Below are 16613 nucleotides of genomic sequence, written 5' to 3' on the forward strand. Positions count from 1 at the left end.
GGAAGGCATATGGATTTGATTCCTCGGTGTTACAAATCGCAGACCCAGGGGCAAGTAGGAATTTATGGTTCCAGCAGTTAACTCATTCTGTAAGGTCAGTTAGGAAACTGAATTGTCCATGTGTGGTGAAAGTTCCAACACCAGGCACATGGCAATTTTAGAGATGGTACCAGAACCATTAAGTGCTAAATGTCAATCTTATACATTATCATGGCTGTTATATCAGCAGCAAACAGCAGAAGATAAGGTGATGCCTGGAGATCAAGTTCAGATGCCATTACTACATAGGACTGACACAGACAATGACAAGGAAGTGGTGATAGAAGGCGAACTGATGGAGAACTATCCATTTTGAATATCTACTCTTCTTATAGTCTTAACATTTATTTCTGTTACTATTTTGGTATTTAGTAGTCTCTTACTATAGAGTGATATGATTACAGGGGGAAATGGAAAAATGTGACAATGTGAACGTATGATTCTGTGAATTTCATATTTACTTATAAGGTGTTAATCTGTATTTGATGCTTCAATTTGCATCTGTTGTTTTTGCAAAAGATACTGGTTGGTGGTTTTCTTTTCTTTCCTTCAAGAACGATGTTGGGGGGAAGACCACTGTAAGTGTGTTTGGATGTTCAGGGACCCTGATGTGCATGGACAATAGGAATGGAATGGAGGACTTTGAATAAGGACACTGTGATACAATGCCCAGAGTCAACACATCATCGACACTACACTGAGAGTCGACGCTGCTGAGGAGCTGCAGTGTGATACATTTTTATGTCTTCTCACATAGATATTTGCATAGTATTGGATTTTGTTCTATTATATTGTACTTTGTGATATTGATAGAGGACATTTATAAGGTAGTGATAATCTTAGTAAGACGTAATAGTTGGATTGAGTGTTTGAGTTGTTTACTGAATTTACTACTTAAATTTATAATACTTTCTTGGTTTAATTGCTTGAAGACTGATGTTTTCTGTTATGGGGTGAGTACATTGGGACCTCAGATGTTTTTCTCTTTTTTCGGGTGCTTAGGGATATTGGTGCTAGGCAGGGAAAGGTCCATTGGAAGGTCCGATGGGTCGTCCAGCCTGAACATGGACATTGTTTTGATTTTATTTTCTGAGGTTTCCATATGTATTTGCTTAAGTCATATCCCTACACAACTTGTCAAAATTCCTCCTTTTTAAATTGGTCTAGAGTACTTTATGTGGTCGCCTAAGGCAGAGGGACCGTGAGAGAATTTTTCCTGTCTAGATTGTTTGATTGACATTTCAGGAAAGATAGCTGCCTGACAGGTTTTTTCGCTCTCACACTCCATAAAGTTGTTGTATTGTTAAGGTTACGCTGTAGGAAGCATGTGTAGGAGGAATTGTTATTTTGTTACAACCGCAAACATGTATGTGTTACTTTTTTGTTTTTCGAGACTCTGCATAGTCTCAAAGGGGGGAATATGTAGTATCTGGAGTTTCATGTGTTATCTGTTTTTTGCAGGTTTGGAATGTTTAAGTTAGGGGGCCCCTGGTCCAAAGGTCCAAAAAGGACAATATGTTCTGTCTCCTTTTTCAACAACAATCACCCTATATAAGCAGGTGGTTATACTGTTCTGGAGGGGACACTTCAGAATTGGCACGGATCCCCTCTCAAGCACTTTATAGTGCTTGATATGATACTGTTTTACTTTGTAATAAACATCTTATACAAGCAAAATGGTGTCAGCAGAGACTTCATCATCTTCACATCATCGCTATCTAATAAACAACAACTTCTTTACTTTACTTCATCTTTACTTAAGCCTCTCTGAGATGCTCTTTTTATCATGTTACTGACCTGTTGCCAATTAACCTACTTAGTTGTGAGATGTTCCACCATTTTCTTTACACAACTCTATCAGTCTTTTGTTGCCCTGTTCCAACATTTTGGAATCGAGTTGCTGGCATCAAATTCAAAATGGGCTATATTTTTCAAAAAAGAATAAAATTTCTCAAATACATTTGATAATGTTGTCTTTGTACTACCCTCAATTAAATACATCTTATTAAATTAAATAAATCTGTTCAATTAAATAAATCTTGCTGATGAGACCATCCACAGTATTGTCATCAGCAAACTTTATGATGTGGTTGGAATTGTGAGCTGCTGCACAGTCATGAGTCAGCAAAGTGAACAGCAGTGGACTGAGCACACTCCCCTGGAGGCTCCAGTGCTAGTGTGATAGTGTTAGATATGCTGCTCCCGATCTGGACTAATTGAGGTCTCTTAGTAAGAAAGTCCAGGATCCAACTGCAGAGGGAAGTGTTTAGGCCCAGCTTTCCAATGAGATGCTGAGGAATTATGGTATTGAATGCTGAACTAAAGTCTATGAACAGCATCTAACATAAGTGTCCTTTTTCTTGAGATTAGTAAGGGCCAGATGAAGAGTGTTGGCTATGGCAATATCCGTATAGCGGTTGGAGCAATATGAGAACTGCAGAGGGTCGAGTGAAGGAGGCAGCTGGGTCTTGATGTGCCTCATTACGAGCGTCTTTTAGCACGTCATGATGATGGGTGTGAGTGCGACGGGACAAAAGTCATTGAGGCAAGATGCTGGAAATTTCTTTGGCACAGGGACAATGGTGGTCGTCTTGAAGCACGCTGGAACAACTACGCTGCTTAGCGAGATGTTGAAGATGTCTGTAAGAACATCCACTAGATGGTCTGCACATTCCCTGAACACTCGGCCAAAAATGTTGTCTGGTCCAGCAGCCTTCCCTGGGTTAACTCTGCGCAGAGTTTTCCTCACATCAGCTGTGAATAGGCACAGTACCTGCTCGCTGGGTGGAGGAGTGGCCACATTATTATATGCTTCAAACTGTGCACAGAAATCATTCAGTGCATGAGGAAGGGAGTCATCACTATCACAGGAGGGAGATGTTTTCCTGTAGTTGCTGAGGGCCTGAATGCCCTGCCACATGTGCCGTCGGTATTTTGGAAGTGTCCATGGATTCTCAGAGCGTGTGCGCACTTTGCCTCTCTGATTGCTCATAACAGTTTGGCCCTCTCTATTCTTAGGGCCTTCAGCAGCAAGTGCACCTCAGCAGTCATCCACGGCTTCTGAGTTTTGCGTGTAGTGATGGTCCTGGACACAGTAACATCAATGCGTATCGCCTGGAAATATTAGATTAAACAAGGTCCAACTGATGGAATCATTTTGGGAGCATTGACCTGAGATCTGCGTGATTAAAGTCACCAGCAACAATAAAAAGTCAGTTTGGGCACTTGTTCTGCAGTTTGCTGATGGCTCCATAAAGTTCACAGACTGCCTCTTTGGCGTTCGCTCCATGAAATTTCCATGTAAAGCGCTATTGAAAAGCCAAAAATCACCTTTTCATTTATGTAATTTCCAGTAAAAGACATTAATTTTTCCTCATCAGAAAAGTTGGAATCATGTTTAAGGCTGAAGCCTCCAGCACTAAGTAATCTATCAGTATTTAATATTATTCTAGTGTTGGACAGTAATAAGATGTACCACGGTATTTAAAAATGATGTACTTTCAGAATTATGACAGCGTCAGCTGTTTCTGATTGGTGGTGAGCCTGATAGAAAGGAGAAAGATCAGGGTCAGGAAATACCTCAGTGATGGCTACACACACCAAAGATCACTGACAATATCAGCTTTCTGTCACTCCAACAACAGTCACTTGACTTTGCTCTCTCAGACATGAGTTGTTATTGTGTGTCTGCAGAGCACCAGTAAGTTGGAATTAAGCCTGTGCTGTGTGGCACTTTTTGGCCTGCTATCTAAGTTCTAGGTAGCTAACAGGCTACTTTTAAAATACTCTGTGTTAGACTTCAGATTTAAGTAATTAAGATTTTGCTGTAAAATTAAATTATACACACAGGTTGTGTGTATAATATAAGCAGTGTTCTCAGTGCTGGCTAACAGATGCCCCTGATGACCCACAGCCTCCGACTCTAATTACAGATTGTTTTTGTGAGTTCAGTCCATGACTTCAACATGTGGTGAGGAAGACTGATTGAGGGAGGGGGAGAATTCTGAGAACTTGGGCTGGAGTTCTTGGCAGCTTCTGCCTGTAGCTAGAAGGCCAGACCCCCCGCCTCATAGCTGTAGTGGGACTGATGCAGGACTGAGGAACAGGATGGAGATGGGGTGCTGGTGGGGATTGCAAACACTTCTTCACTGGAATGGAAGGTGGGGAAGTGAATGTATAGGGTGACAGATTGGAAGGAGGAGTTTCAGCCATGTTCCTCCCCCCAAACTTAAGTTCTATCATAAGTACATTAAACGTCTGGAAGGCAACCAACATCCAGCTCTCCTTCACTCTTCTGCTACAAGCTGTTGTGTAACATAAAAATGTCTTTTATTGTCCAAAGATTGTGAAACAGAAAGTAAATAAATGGAGAAAGACTGGATTTCCTGGATTTCCTGGATTCTGCTCAATTTTCTGGAGTAAAACAATAAAACTGCTATCATTAAAGCTGATTAGTCATGAAGAAGCCCACCTTGGCCAGCTCAGTTAATTCTTGGAGATTCATGAGTGGGTTTAGATTGTCAATGAATAATGTAAAACCCACTGAATTATTTATGATGAGTTAATGTCTGAGAAACCACACATGGTACATCGTTTTCAGTCATTTTGCTATTTAAAAGAAAATCATACAGGCAAGTACCAGATGACTATTACATACTTTTCCACAGTGTTTAATTTTTTGTTCATCATACTGACTCTGTTTGCCAAAGTAAGAAAACAAGTTCTACCAGAAAGACTCCAGAGACGAACGTGAAGGAAGGAAAATAGTTTCATCTAATAATATTTAACAATTCCATAGATAACAAAATTTTGTAAGTTAAAGTCCTTGGCATGGGCCCCTTCATCAGCCCAGGTACTTTGATGTATAGAGCTTCGCAGATCCTGCCATACAGGGACGGCAGGGGGCGGAGCATACCCCAAAAGATTTGTAAGAGATAATGGATACCCACCGGGAAAGACTTTACCTGGATTGACTAGTCTGGAAAGGAACATAAGAGATATTAGCAAGATGCATCAGTATATATCCAATAAAAGTACAGATTGTGGTATTAGTAACAAGTGCAATTAAATTACTGATTAAGTGTACTAAGTGCATTTGATTATTGCATAGGCTAAAATGAAATAACAAGTGCATGGGCTCATCATTCTATATACCATTGTGGTGGTGTAATAAGTGACAGAACTTAGTTGTTCTAACACATAGGTCACCTGGAGTACCTAATCGGCATTAAGCTTAAAGTTTTCGTCAGGTTAAAAGAAAACTCAAGATTTAGAGGCTGAGGCCTCGACACTGCAAATTGTTTGCAGAGAGCAACAATTTCATGCTTACATTACGTAAGGAGTACTGCGGTATTTACTATGTAAACATCAGATACAAGGACTGCTATACATGCACCATGTTTGGTTGGGCGACGGGCCCACACATGCACTATGTTCGCTGGGCGACGGGCCCACACATGCATTATGTTCGCTGGGCGACGGGCCCACACATGCCCTATGTTCGCTAGGCAACGGGCCCACACATGCACTATGTTCGCTGGGCGACGAACCCACACATGCACTATGTTCACTGGGCGACGAGCCCACACGTGCAAACCATTCATTAGGGCCACGCGCCCTGAAATGCATTGCGTTCGTTAGGGCGACGCTCCCTCACGTGAGTAGCTTTCATTGGGGCGACGTGCCCTCACATTAATTGCTGCGTTTTGCACAGTTTATGAGCCAAAATAAGCATAGCATTTTGCTTAGGTTATGAGCCCATGTGGCATTTGCTCAGGTGACTGGTCCATATATGCAAGTGTTTGTTATGATGATGGCCCATTCATGTATTGAGATTGCATGGCATTTGCTCAGCAACAAGCTTATATAGGCATGCAATGGCTTGGCAGATGAGCTCATAAATGCAGCACAAAAGCACCGATTGCCAAAGATTAAAATGTATAACATTAAAGAGGTATTGCTTAGAGAGCTAAACAAAGATTTTTTTTTTTTTTTAACTTAAATCATGCAGTGTTCATTCAATTGCAAAGGTCAGTAGCCGCCACCAGTAGTTGCAAGAAATATACCTTGATAGATTTTGAGAGAGCCAATTGAGCATCCATGATGAGTTGTGCATCTGGCCTTTTGTAGGATTCATAGGCAGACGAGGACCATCTCCCCAGCAGCTTGATTGAATTGATGGGTAGAATAAGTTTAGCTGCGGTTGTAGCTGCTCCTATTCTAACAATGGCCTGTGTAGTGAGTTGAGGACAGTCCACATTTTGTAATGACGAAGGCTAGGTGTTCCCTGAACCACTGTGCAGTCATAGGAAAGCAGATATAAACATAGGTGACTCACCTCTGTTTAATATAAACAGAGGTGAGTTGAGAGTAGGTGGGTGGAGTTTGGGGTCATAGAGGAATAGGGACAGAAGGAGATGTTTAGTCTACAGATTTTAATAGAAATACCAGCTTCAGAGAAGTCTGTCTTAGAGTGCTTAAGGAAAATGGTAAAGAAGTGAGGTGAGAAGTGTATATCAGACAGTGTGAGACCTCGTGTGGGATCGAATGGCTGAGTGTTAGAAGTGAATTCCCCTGGACGCATGAAACCATAAAAAGCCATGAGAAAAACAGCCTCAAGTTAATGAAAGGAGTAAAAAGACCTTCGCGTAGAGCAGAGATAAGCATCTGCAGTATTTCAGGAGTTATGGGTAAGCATTTATCTGAAACTTGCAGTGTAGATTTATTTAAACCTTTAAGAAGCAAGCGGATAGCTGGGTTGGAGAATAAACTAGGATAGTCGGGGTCGTTACATCTAGCATGGAATTGGATACCTGCTAACATTCGTGAATTGAAGCAGCTTTAAGACGGCAAGACTGATAATTATGAACGATGAATGTGCAAACTGTTGTCACGAGAATGGGAAAAACCGGAATTTGTAGCGAAAGACAGAACAGAACAAACCAAGCCCACGTGGAGTTATAAGCTTTAAGAGTGGAAGGGGCTAAGCCTTTTGACATATAATATTTGGGTGAATCTAGTAGGGCGTTATAATAGTTTAGTCCAAAATGAGTAGGGTGAAAGGAAGGCAAGGTGTTGGATCCATGTAAGCCGAGGGGCAGAGACGTCTGAACTCCTGTAAACGAGATCGAGCGACAGCATTAAAATGTCCAGGAATATGTTCAGCTGTCACAATAAAGTTATGAATGACTGATTGCCATGTTAAACGTCTAAGTAAAGACATGATTGTGCTACATGACGACCTTTCTTTGTTAATGATGGCAACCACGGCTTCGTTGTCGCAAAAATATTAATACGTCTCCGTGACCAAGCCTCACCCCACAGAATGCTAGCGACGATGATAGGATAAATCTCGTGCACTGCAGAGGAAGCAGATCCAAGGGCAAATTCAGAGAATTCAGCTGGCCATTTCTCTGTGAACCATTGCCCTTGGAAGTACCCCCCAAAACCAACAGAAGGAGCGGCGTCAGTGAACAAAGCAAGAGAATCCGAGGACTCAACCACGTCGGAGTAAAAGAAGGAGATGCCATTCCATTGCTCGAGGAGCTGAGACCAGAACTGCAGATTGGACCGGCAGCCATCGTCAAGGGCAACGACATTACACAAATCAACCACCGAGTGAGTGAGAAATAAAAGAACGACCCTGAGGAATGACGCGCATAGCAAAGTTGATAAGACCGAGAAGAGAGAGAACGTCACGCTTAGAAACTGCCGAAGCCGAGAGAAAAGCTCCTAAAATGGACCTAGCGAGCTTATCTGCGGGGACAGACGCACGCATTTCAACAGAATCCAAAACGATGCCGAGAAATTCGAGACTGGTGGAAGGACCAACGGTCTTTTCAGCAGAGAGAGGAACGCCCAATTCGCAAAAAACGCCCTTGAGGACATCCAGCGTGGAACGGCGAGAAGATGGAAAGTTCACGAGCAAAAAATCATGCAAGAGATGGAGGATGAAAGGCCAGTAAAGACGTTCAACAGGATCCAACACAAAGCCTCGGAAAGACAATCAAAAATACGAGGCTACTCCTGCAACTGAAAGTAAGCCGGACGGCAAAATGAAAACTAGACTCCCACTTAACGCCAAAAGAGGCCAATCCGATGGGTGAATAGGCAAAATTTTAAAGGCATCCATAATATCTGCTTCAGCCAGCAGAGCGCCACGACCCGCAACCTTAATAAACCAGATAGCATCATCAGCAGAGGCATAATACAGGGAGAACGGCTCGAGAGGAAAGCACTCGTTAACACTAGCAACCAGAACTGAATGAGGAGAAGACAAATCAAAAATAAGCCGCTTCTTGCCAGAATACTTGCGAGTAGCAACACCAAGAGAATTGACTCAAAAAGGAACGACGAAATGTCAGCATCTGAAAGCAGCAAAGCAGGTGTGTAAGTCGAGTCATTTTAAAGACAGGTGGAAGCTTGTGATTGGTCAGAGTAATGAGTGACGTAGCATTGGAGTCTTCCTGGCAGAGCTTGCGCTAAAGCTTTCATTTTTATAAGCCGCTGACGCAGTTCCATAAATCAACCCTGGCACAACTCCATCTTGCTGTTAGTCATTTCACAAAACCTTTGTTTTTTTTATATTAGACACATCGTGGCTTATTAAAAAATGGACTTATGATAGAAAACATGTTGATTACCATCTGTGTGCACAAAAAGCAGTTGGTTCAGGACACTCAGGCATTTCCTCGGTTTCCTCCCATTCACTCACTCAGAGCCTCTGGTCTCCCTGTTCGCACCTCACGCCTTTTGGACCAAGGACTGCTGTCTCCCTCTGAAGGCAGGTCTCTGCAAGTCTTTGTGAATCACATCTACAAGCTTCACTAGTCAGTCACAGACAGAGAGCAGGATGGAGATGAGGGAGAACATATATGCAAATTCAGGGATTATTGCAGACAGTAAATCTACGTCAGATGATGGTGACGTTTCATGTGAAAACATTTCCGTAAATGAGGAGAACCTGAAGACTCACACGACCAGAAGCACCAAGGAATCTGAGAACTCAGGTGCAGTATATTCACTTGGATTAAGACACTTTCCACTTTCAGTTTCTGTCCCATTACCTTTTTAAAAGCAATAAAGTGACTGTTCTTATTTTCATTTTTGTTTTTGTAAAGTGAAGGAATCTGTACTTTCCTAAAATTAGCACTTAATTGATCACAGAAGCATCTAAAATGTCTATATCCACCTTTATTATGGTGATGTTGAGCACTAAACTACTCTATGAAATATATTTATTACAATCTTACAGTAACATTACAATGTTATCTAGTTCAGTTCCAAGCAAAGTAATGTTACTAGAATCATTTTAACTTTGTTAGAATCATTTTAACTTTGTCCCACATTTTCTGTGGAACCCCGTTACCCAAACCTGTTCCCCCTTTGTAAAAAAACATAGATGCATATCCTATATTATGATACATACAGGAAGTTATGTCATCTTGTTTTCTGCAGAATGACCATGAGGCAATGCTTTCATTAAGTTATCTTGGAAAAGCCAACTGACTGTTCTTTATTTTCCTCTTACTATTAAGTAAAACACTATAACTCCCCTTTAAAAGCTGTCAGTGTTTCTCCTTCTACAGTTTTTAACCTTGAACCATCAAACCTGTCAGAACTGTGGAAACTGAATAGTGTTCTTGTGCTTTTTTCACACTGTTGGTCCAAATATGCTCGTTTTCCATAGACAAGAGTATATATACACTATCTGAGCCTAAAACCTCTAACTAGTCCATCACAGTCAGGATACACTCCTAGGATAGCCAAAAGTTTTTGGACATCCATTCTTATGTTGTGACCATTCACCACAGTCAGGATACAGTCTGTAGCCAAAAGTTTTTGGACACTGTGCAAACTATATAGTTATTAGTAGTTAGCATGCAACATGTGCACCCTGTCCAGCTAACCACTCCTGAGTACTGCCTTATTTTAGGCTGTTACCTGTTACTTGCAACCCGGTTACCCATTTTTTAACCTTCAGTTATTTTTTAAATAAAATTAAAATTAAAATGGCTTCTTACTGCATTAATGTAAACTTAAAACTTAAAATATTTAATTTAGCAGGTTATGTTATCAGAAGTCTCAATGTGGTAATGTGAGTCATTAGTTAACATTACTAATGCAAGAAAAACTGTAGCATGTTTTTGTTTAGAAAAAAAAGTCCAAAGGCTTTAAATTATTAAAAAAGTAATAATCATAATAGTAAATTTAATAGCAAAATCAATCAAGTCAGAATAAACTAAAATTGCACCAATATAGTAATTTAATAAGTAACAGACACAATAGGGATCAAATAAATAACAAAATGAATTCAACTAATGCATTTAATCTGACACATGTAGCTGGTTGCTACGTTGTGATTTTTTTGTATTCATGTTCTAAGCTGATGATGATGAGGCAGAAATTGCATTTAATGGCTACTGTGAAAAAGGTTTTATCAGTTCCAGTTTGCAGTGCACTAAGTGGACAATAACACTATCAAATAACAAAATAGAGGAGAATGACCATGAGCACATAAACTTCAAAGACAGGGGTGTCAGTCTTGGCTCCTGGTGGCCATGACTCTGAAGATATTTCCATCTTCCTGAAGTACTAAAATCTAAAAATCTATCATCCAGTATACAGCTGTTCGCGTTCTAGACCACTTGGGAACTTTGCACAATAGACACAAGTCAGTTCACTCAATCAGAGATGGCTTATGCAAGAAAACTTCAGTCGAGTATCACTATAAATCGAGTATCACTATAAAAGTCATATAAGCCCTTATTAAAGGGAGTCATTACTTTTTTAGTGAGCAAAACAAAGTTGTTACCATGATTGAAGTATTAAATGTTATTTTAGCATTATAGAGAAAAATGCCACAGAACTTGGCAATTGTTCAAAATTGGTCTGATTGATCAAAAATTATGTAATTTTGTATAGTCAGGCCTGGACTGGCCGTCAGGAGAAACGGGAGATTACTCGGTGGCCTGGCCTGTCAGCTGACCTGGATGGCCTGGCTAGATGATGTTACAACGCATGATGAACTAAACTAAACAGTACAGTTTGTGAACATAGACTGTCTCTTTCTGCATGTAAAAAAACACACTCATTACCCGCTCGCGTGCATGCAGTAAAGCTAGCGAGTTTGTGCTCATCGTGTCTCACAAAGAAATGGAGAAGCCAAATTTTTAAAGGAAAATAATTCAAAGACAACACATCAAATGTTGAAACCGAGAAATTTTATTGTTTTTTGAAAAATATATGGCCATTTTGAATTTGATACCAACAACATGTTCCAAAAAAGTTGACACGGGGCATGTTTACCACTGTGCTGCATCACCTCTTCTTTTAACAACACTCTGTAAGCATTTGGAAACTGAGGAGACCAATTTGCTGTGGTTTTGAAAGTGAAATGTTTTCCATTCTTGTTTGATATAGGATTTCAGCTGGTCAACAGTTTGGGGTCTCCTTTGTTGTATTTTTCATTTCATAACAATCCAAATGTATTTATTGGTGACAGGTCTGGACTGCAAGCAGGCCAGTTTAGCACCTGGACTCTTTTAACACAGAGCAATGCTGTTGAAATACATGTAGAATGTGGTTTGACATTGTCTTGGTGAGATAAGCAAGGACTTCCCTGAAAAAGACACAGTCTGGATGGCAGCATATGTTGCTAAAACGTGTGTCAGCATTACTGGTGCCTTCACAGATGTGCACGTCACCCATGCCATGTGCTCTAATGCACCCCTTTACCATCATGAATATTGGCTTTTGAACTGTGCACTGATAACAAGCTGAGTGGTCTTTAGCCTGTGGAACACAGTGTCCATGATTTCCAAAAAGAATTTCAAATGTTGATTTGTTGGACCACAGGACACTTTTCCACTTCGCCTCAGTCCATTTTAGATGAGCTCAGGCCCAGAGAAGGCGGCGGCATTTCTGGATCCTGTTTCTATATGCTTTCTTCTTTGCATTTTAGAGTTTTTACTTGCATTTGTGGATGCAGTGATGAACTGTGTTCACAGACAGTGGTTTTCAGAAGCACTACAGAATCATGTCTGTTTTTAACGCAGTGCTGCCTGAGGGAAAAAGACGATGAAAAGCAAAAGTTCTTTGCTATTTTATGTTGAGAAATGTTATTCTTGAATTGTTGCACTATTTGATCGTGCAGTCTGTCACAGAGTTGTGAACCCCTCCTCATCTTTACTTCTGAAAGACTCAGCCTCTCTGGGATGCTTTTTTATACCCAATCATGTTACTGACCTGTTGTCAAACAACCACCAGGTGTTTTTTTAGCATTACACAACTTTACAAGCCTTTTGTTGCCCCCATCCCAACTTTTTGGGAACATGTTGTTAGCATCAAATTCAAAATGGGCAAATATTTTTCAAAAACAATAAAATTTCTCTCTTTCAACATTTGATATGTTGTCTTTGAAGCATTTTCAATGAAATATATGGTTTAAATGATTTGAACATAATTGCATTTTGTTTTTATTTACATTTTGCACAGCGTCTCAACTTTTTTGGAAATGGGATTGTAGTAGTATGTTTTTAATACAAACTGCACTGCACATGTCTGCTATAAATAAAAAGCAGCTACTTTGTGTAAACAATTTAGACAAAAACAGCACAAATGCAGATGTTACAAGTTACCCCATAGGTGGGGTTAATTGTCACAGACTCAAGGGCTAGTTTTAGTCGCAAAAAAAAGTCTGCTAAATTTGGACAAACACAGTTGATTAATTTAATCATATGAGTTTTCCAACTCAAATACATAAAAATATACATTATATATGATAATCACAAAGAATAACAGCATATATTGACACAATCAAACTGAAATATATTGTATTCTTATCACATCCCCAGTATAATTTTGAATAAACTTGTGAATGATTTGTGATTTGTATGGGGGGAGGGGGTTGGCATTCTCTCACCGATTACTTTGAGGGGCTTAGTTGTAACATTTTATTAAAACTAACCCAACGGTGTGGAAGCTGTACTTTAGTCTGGCTAGATCTCACTGTCAGATGTTCATATGCTTTATTACAGCCACCAAGAGGGGGATTAAAATAAAACAGGTGTGAATTATGTGACTAATGCATATATACATACATACATACATATAACAAGGTAACTGAAATTACTTATTAATTAAGAAAATGTTACTTTCATGGTACAATAAAAGTCTTCAGTGTGAATTTCAAGGAAAATGATTGCTGTGTGATTGCTTTGAGAATTCATAGAGGACATTGCTAACAAGAGAGTGACCAGACATACATTGTACTTAAACCTGTTTAATTACATAGAAAAATGTTACATTTTATCCCGTTAGTTTGTGCCCCGAGCCTCTCTTGTGAATAGGGGAAAGTTTTACAGGAAACAAAGATTGTATTTGTTTCCTTTTGAATCAATATAGTGTTATATAAAGAGCTACTCTTTAAACTTTAGTTCTGTTTAATTTTGTATCTTTCTTTCAAGGTATCAGCACTGTTGTTTGTTTCTGGGAATGTCTGAGCTCTAGGATTGTTTGGACTCTTGGACTCTAACTTATTTACATTTATGGCGTTTGTCAGATGCTCCTATCCAGAGCGACTTACAATTTGATCATTTTACACAGGTAGGCGAAGGTAGTGTTAGGATTCTTGCCCAAGGACTCTTATTGTTATAGTGCAGGGTGCTTACCCAGGCAGGGAATGAACCCTAGACTACAGCATAGAAGGTAGAGATGTTACCCACTATACTATACCATCCCTACAAACTTATTTGTACTAGCTAGGATACACTCTCTGAGTGGACAGCAAAGCACTTTTGTAAATCACTCTGGATAAGAGTCTCTGCTAAATGCATTAAATGTAAATGTTACATAAACAGGCACTGAGGTTGTGATATGAAATCCATGTTGTCGTCTGAACAGCTGCATTTAAAAAGTCTAATTATATGAATTACTTTCTATCTTCAGGAAGTTACACTAAAAGGAGCACAAACTACAGCATGGCTACAGGGTGTCTTTGGCTGCTGTGCGTTACCTTTATGGTTGCCATCATACTTCTGACTAAAGAAAGAGACCAGTTACGGACCAGTTACACCAACCATATTACAGAGAGAGACCAGTTACAGACCAGTTACAACAGCATAATCACAAAGAGCAACCGGATACAGACCAGTTACACCAACCTTATCACAGAGAGAGACCAGTTACAGACCTGTTACACTATACTAATGACAGAGAGAGACCAGTTACAGACCAGTTACACCAGCCTGACTATAGAGAGAGACCAGTTACAGACCAGTTACACCAACCTGAGTACAGAGAGAGACCAGTTACAGAGCAGTTACACCAACCTGAGTACAGAGAGAGACCAGTTACAGACCAGGTACACTAACCTTATCTCAGAGAGAGACCAGTTACAGACCAGTTACACCAACCTAATCACAGAGAGACCAGTTACAGACCAGTTACACCAGCCTGACGATAGAGAGAGACCAGTTACAGACCAGTAACACCAACCTGACTATAGAGAGAGACCAGTTACAGACCAGTTACGCTAGCCTGACTATAGAGAGAGACCAGTTACAGACCAGGTACACCAACCTGAGTACAGAGAGAGACCAGTTACAGACCAGTTACACCAACCTGAGTACAGAGAGAAGCCAGTTACAGACCAATTACACCAGCCTAATCACAGAGAGAGACCAGTTACAGACCAGTTACACCAACCTAATCACAGAGAGAGACCAGTTACGGACCAGTTACACCAACTTGAGTATAGAGAGAGACCAGTTACAGACCAGTTACACCAACCTAATCACAGAGAGAGACCAGTTACAGACCAGTTACACCAGCCTGAGTACAGAGAGAAGCCAGTTACAGACCAGTTACACCAACCTGAGTGCAGAGAGAAACCAGTTACAGACCAATTACACCAGCCTAATTACAGAGAGAGACCAGTTACAGACCAGTTACACCAACCTAATCACAGAGAGAGACTAGTTACAGACCAGTTACACCAACCTAATCACAGAGAGAGACCAGTTACGGACCAGTTACACCAACTTGAGTATAGAGAGAGACCAGTTACAGACCAGTTACACCAACCTAATCACAGAGAGAGACCAGTTACAGACCAGTTACACCAGCCTGAGTACAGAGAGAAGCCAGTTACAGACCAGTTACACCAACCTGAGTGCAGAGAGAAACCAGTTACAGACCAATTACACCAGCCTAATTACAGAGAGAGACCAGTTACAGACCAGTTACACCAACCTAATCACAGAGAGAGACTAGTTACAGACCAGTTACACAAACTTGAGTATAGAGAGAGACCAGTTACAGACCAGTTACACCAGCCTGAGTACAGAGAGAAGCCAGTTACAGACCAGTTACACCAACCTCAGTGCAGAGAGAGACCAGTTACACACCAATTACACCAGCCTAATCACAGAGAGAGACCAGTTACAGACCAGTTACACCAACCTGAGTATAAAGAGAGACCAGTTACAGACCAGTAACACCAACCTGAGTATAGAGAGAGACCAGTTGCAGACCAGTAACACCAACCTAATCACAGAGAGAGACCAGTTACAGACCAGTTACACCAGCCTGACTATAGAGAGAGACCAGTTACAGACCAGTTACACCAACCTAATCACAGAGAGAGACCAGTTACAGACCAGTAACACCAACCTGACTATAGAGAGAGACCAGTTACAGACCAGTTACACCAACCTGAGTACAGAGAGAGACCAGTTACAGACCAGGTACACTAACCTTATCTCAGAGAGAGACCAGTTACAGACCAGTTACACCAACCTAATCACAGAGAGAGACCAGTTACAGACCAGTTACACTAACCTAATCACAGAGAGACACCAGTTACAGACCATTAACACCAACCTGACTATAGAGAGAGACCAGTTACAGACCAGTTACACCAACCTGACTATAGAGAGAGACCAGTTACAGACCAGGTACACTAACCTAATCTCAGAGAGAGACCAGTTACAGACCAGTAACACCAACCTGACTATAGAGAGAGACCAGTTACAGACCAGTTACAACAACCTGACTATAGAAAAACAACAGCTACAGATTAAAATTCTGCAAATAGCAAAGGAAAAGGAAGACTTACAGAGCAGCTCCAACACCATGAGAAACCAGATGGACCTTTTGCAGAAGGAGAAAAACAGACTTCAGCAGAAGCTGAATGACTTACGTGAGTAAATACTTCAAAACGCATTAAAGTGGCAGAAAAAGAAATACACAGCTGTTCCAGGAACAGCTCTGAGTCTGAGAGCAGAGAGGATGGTAATCACCCATAATGCATTCTGTACGTTTACATGATTGTAAAGCCTCTTTGGGTGCAGAGTCTTCACTTGTGCTGAAACATGAGAATAAAGATGAGCACAAGCACTATAGAGATATTATTTCAGCGATGTTTACTTCTTAATATAAACACATCTTGTAGAGGGCCTTAGATGAGAAAGAATTACATCCAAAAAGAAAGCAGGAGGCAGCCCACAAAGGTCTACAGATGTGTAGACTTGAGTCAAATGACTTACGACTCAATTCACAAATTTGATGATTCG

The 16613-nt window shown here is 40.6% G+C and overlaps 1 protein-coding gene across 1 annotated transcript; it reads left to right on the forward strand.

Annotated features, from left to right (window-relative positions):
- The first annotated feature begins 6724 nt into the window (after window positions 1–6724).
- On the forward strand, window positions 6725–16248 carry LOC118816509 (centrosomal protein of 135 kDa-like). The gene is made up of 4 exons (XM_036582927.1): window positions 6725–6728; window positions 7475–7656; window positions 14289–14431; window positions 15549–16248. The coding sequence occupies exons 1-4, from the start codon at window positions 6725–6727 to the stop codon at window positions 16246–16248; spliced, it is 1029 nt and encodes a 342-aa protein (XP_036438820.1).
- Window positions 16249–16613: the final 365 nt, after the last annotated feature.

This window comes from Colossoma macropomum, unplaced genomic scaffold (assembly GCF_904425465.1).
Source record: "Colossoma macropomum unplaced genomic scaffold, Colossoma_macropomum, whole genome shotgun sequence".
NCBI classification, from domain to species: Eukaryota; Metazoa; Chordata; class Actinopteri; order Characiformes; family Serrasalmidae; genus Colossoma; species Colossoma macropomum.

What these genes read in the sequence shown, in the direction of transcription:
- LOC118816509 (XM_036582927.1), top strand. An exon ending in TTACACAAATCAACCACCGA is followed by an intron (nt 7,657 to 14,288) that starts GTGAGTGAGAAA and finishes TACACCAGCCTG; the next exon opens with ACTATAGAGAGAGACCAGTT. An exon ending in CTTATCTCAGAGAGAGACCA is followed by an intron (nt 14,432 to 15,548) that starts GTTACAGACCAG and finishes CACCAACCTGAG; the next exon opens with TATAGAGAGAGACCAGTTGC.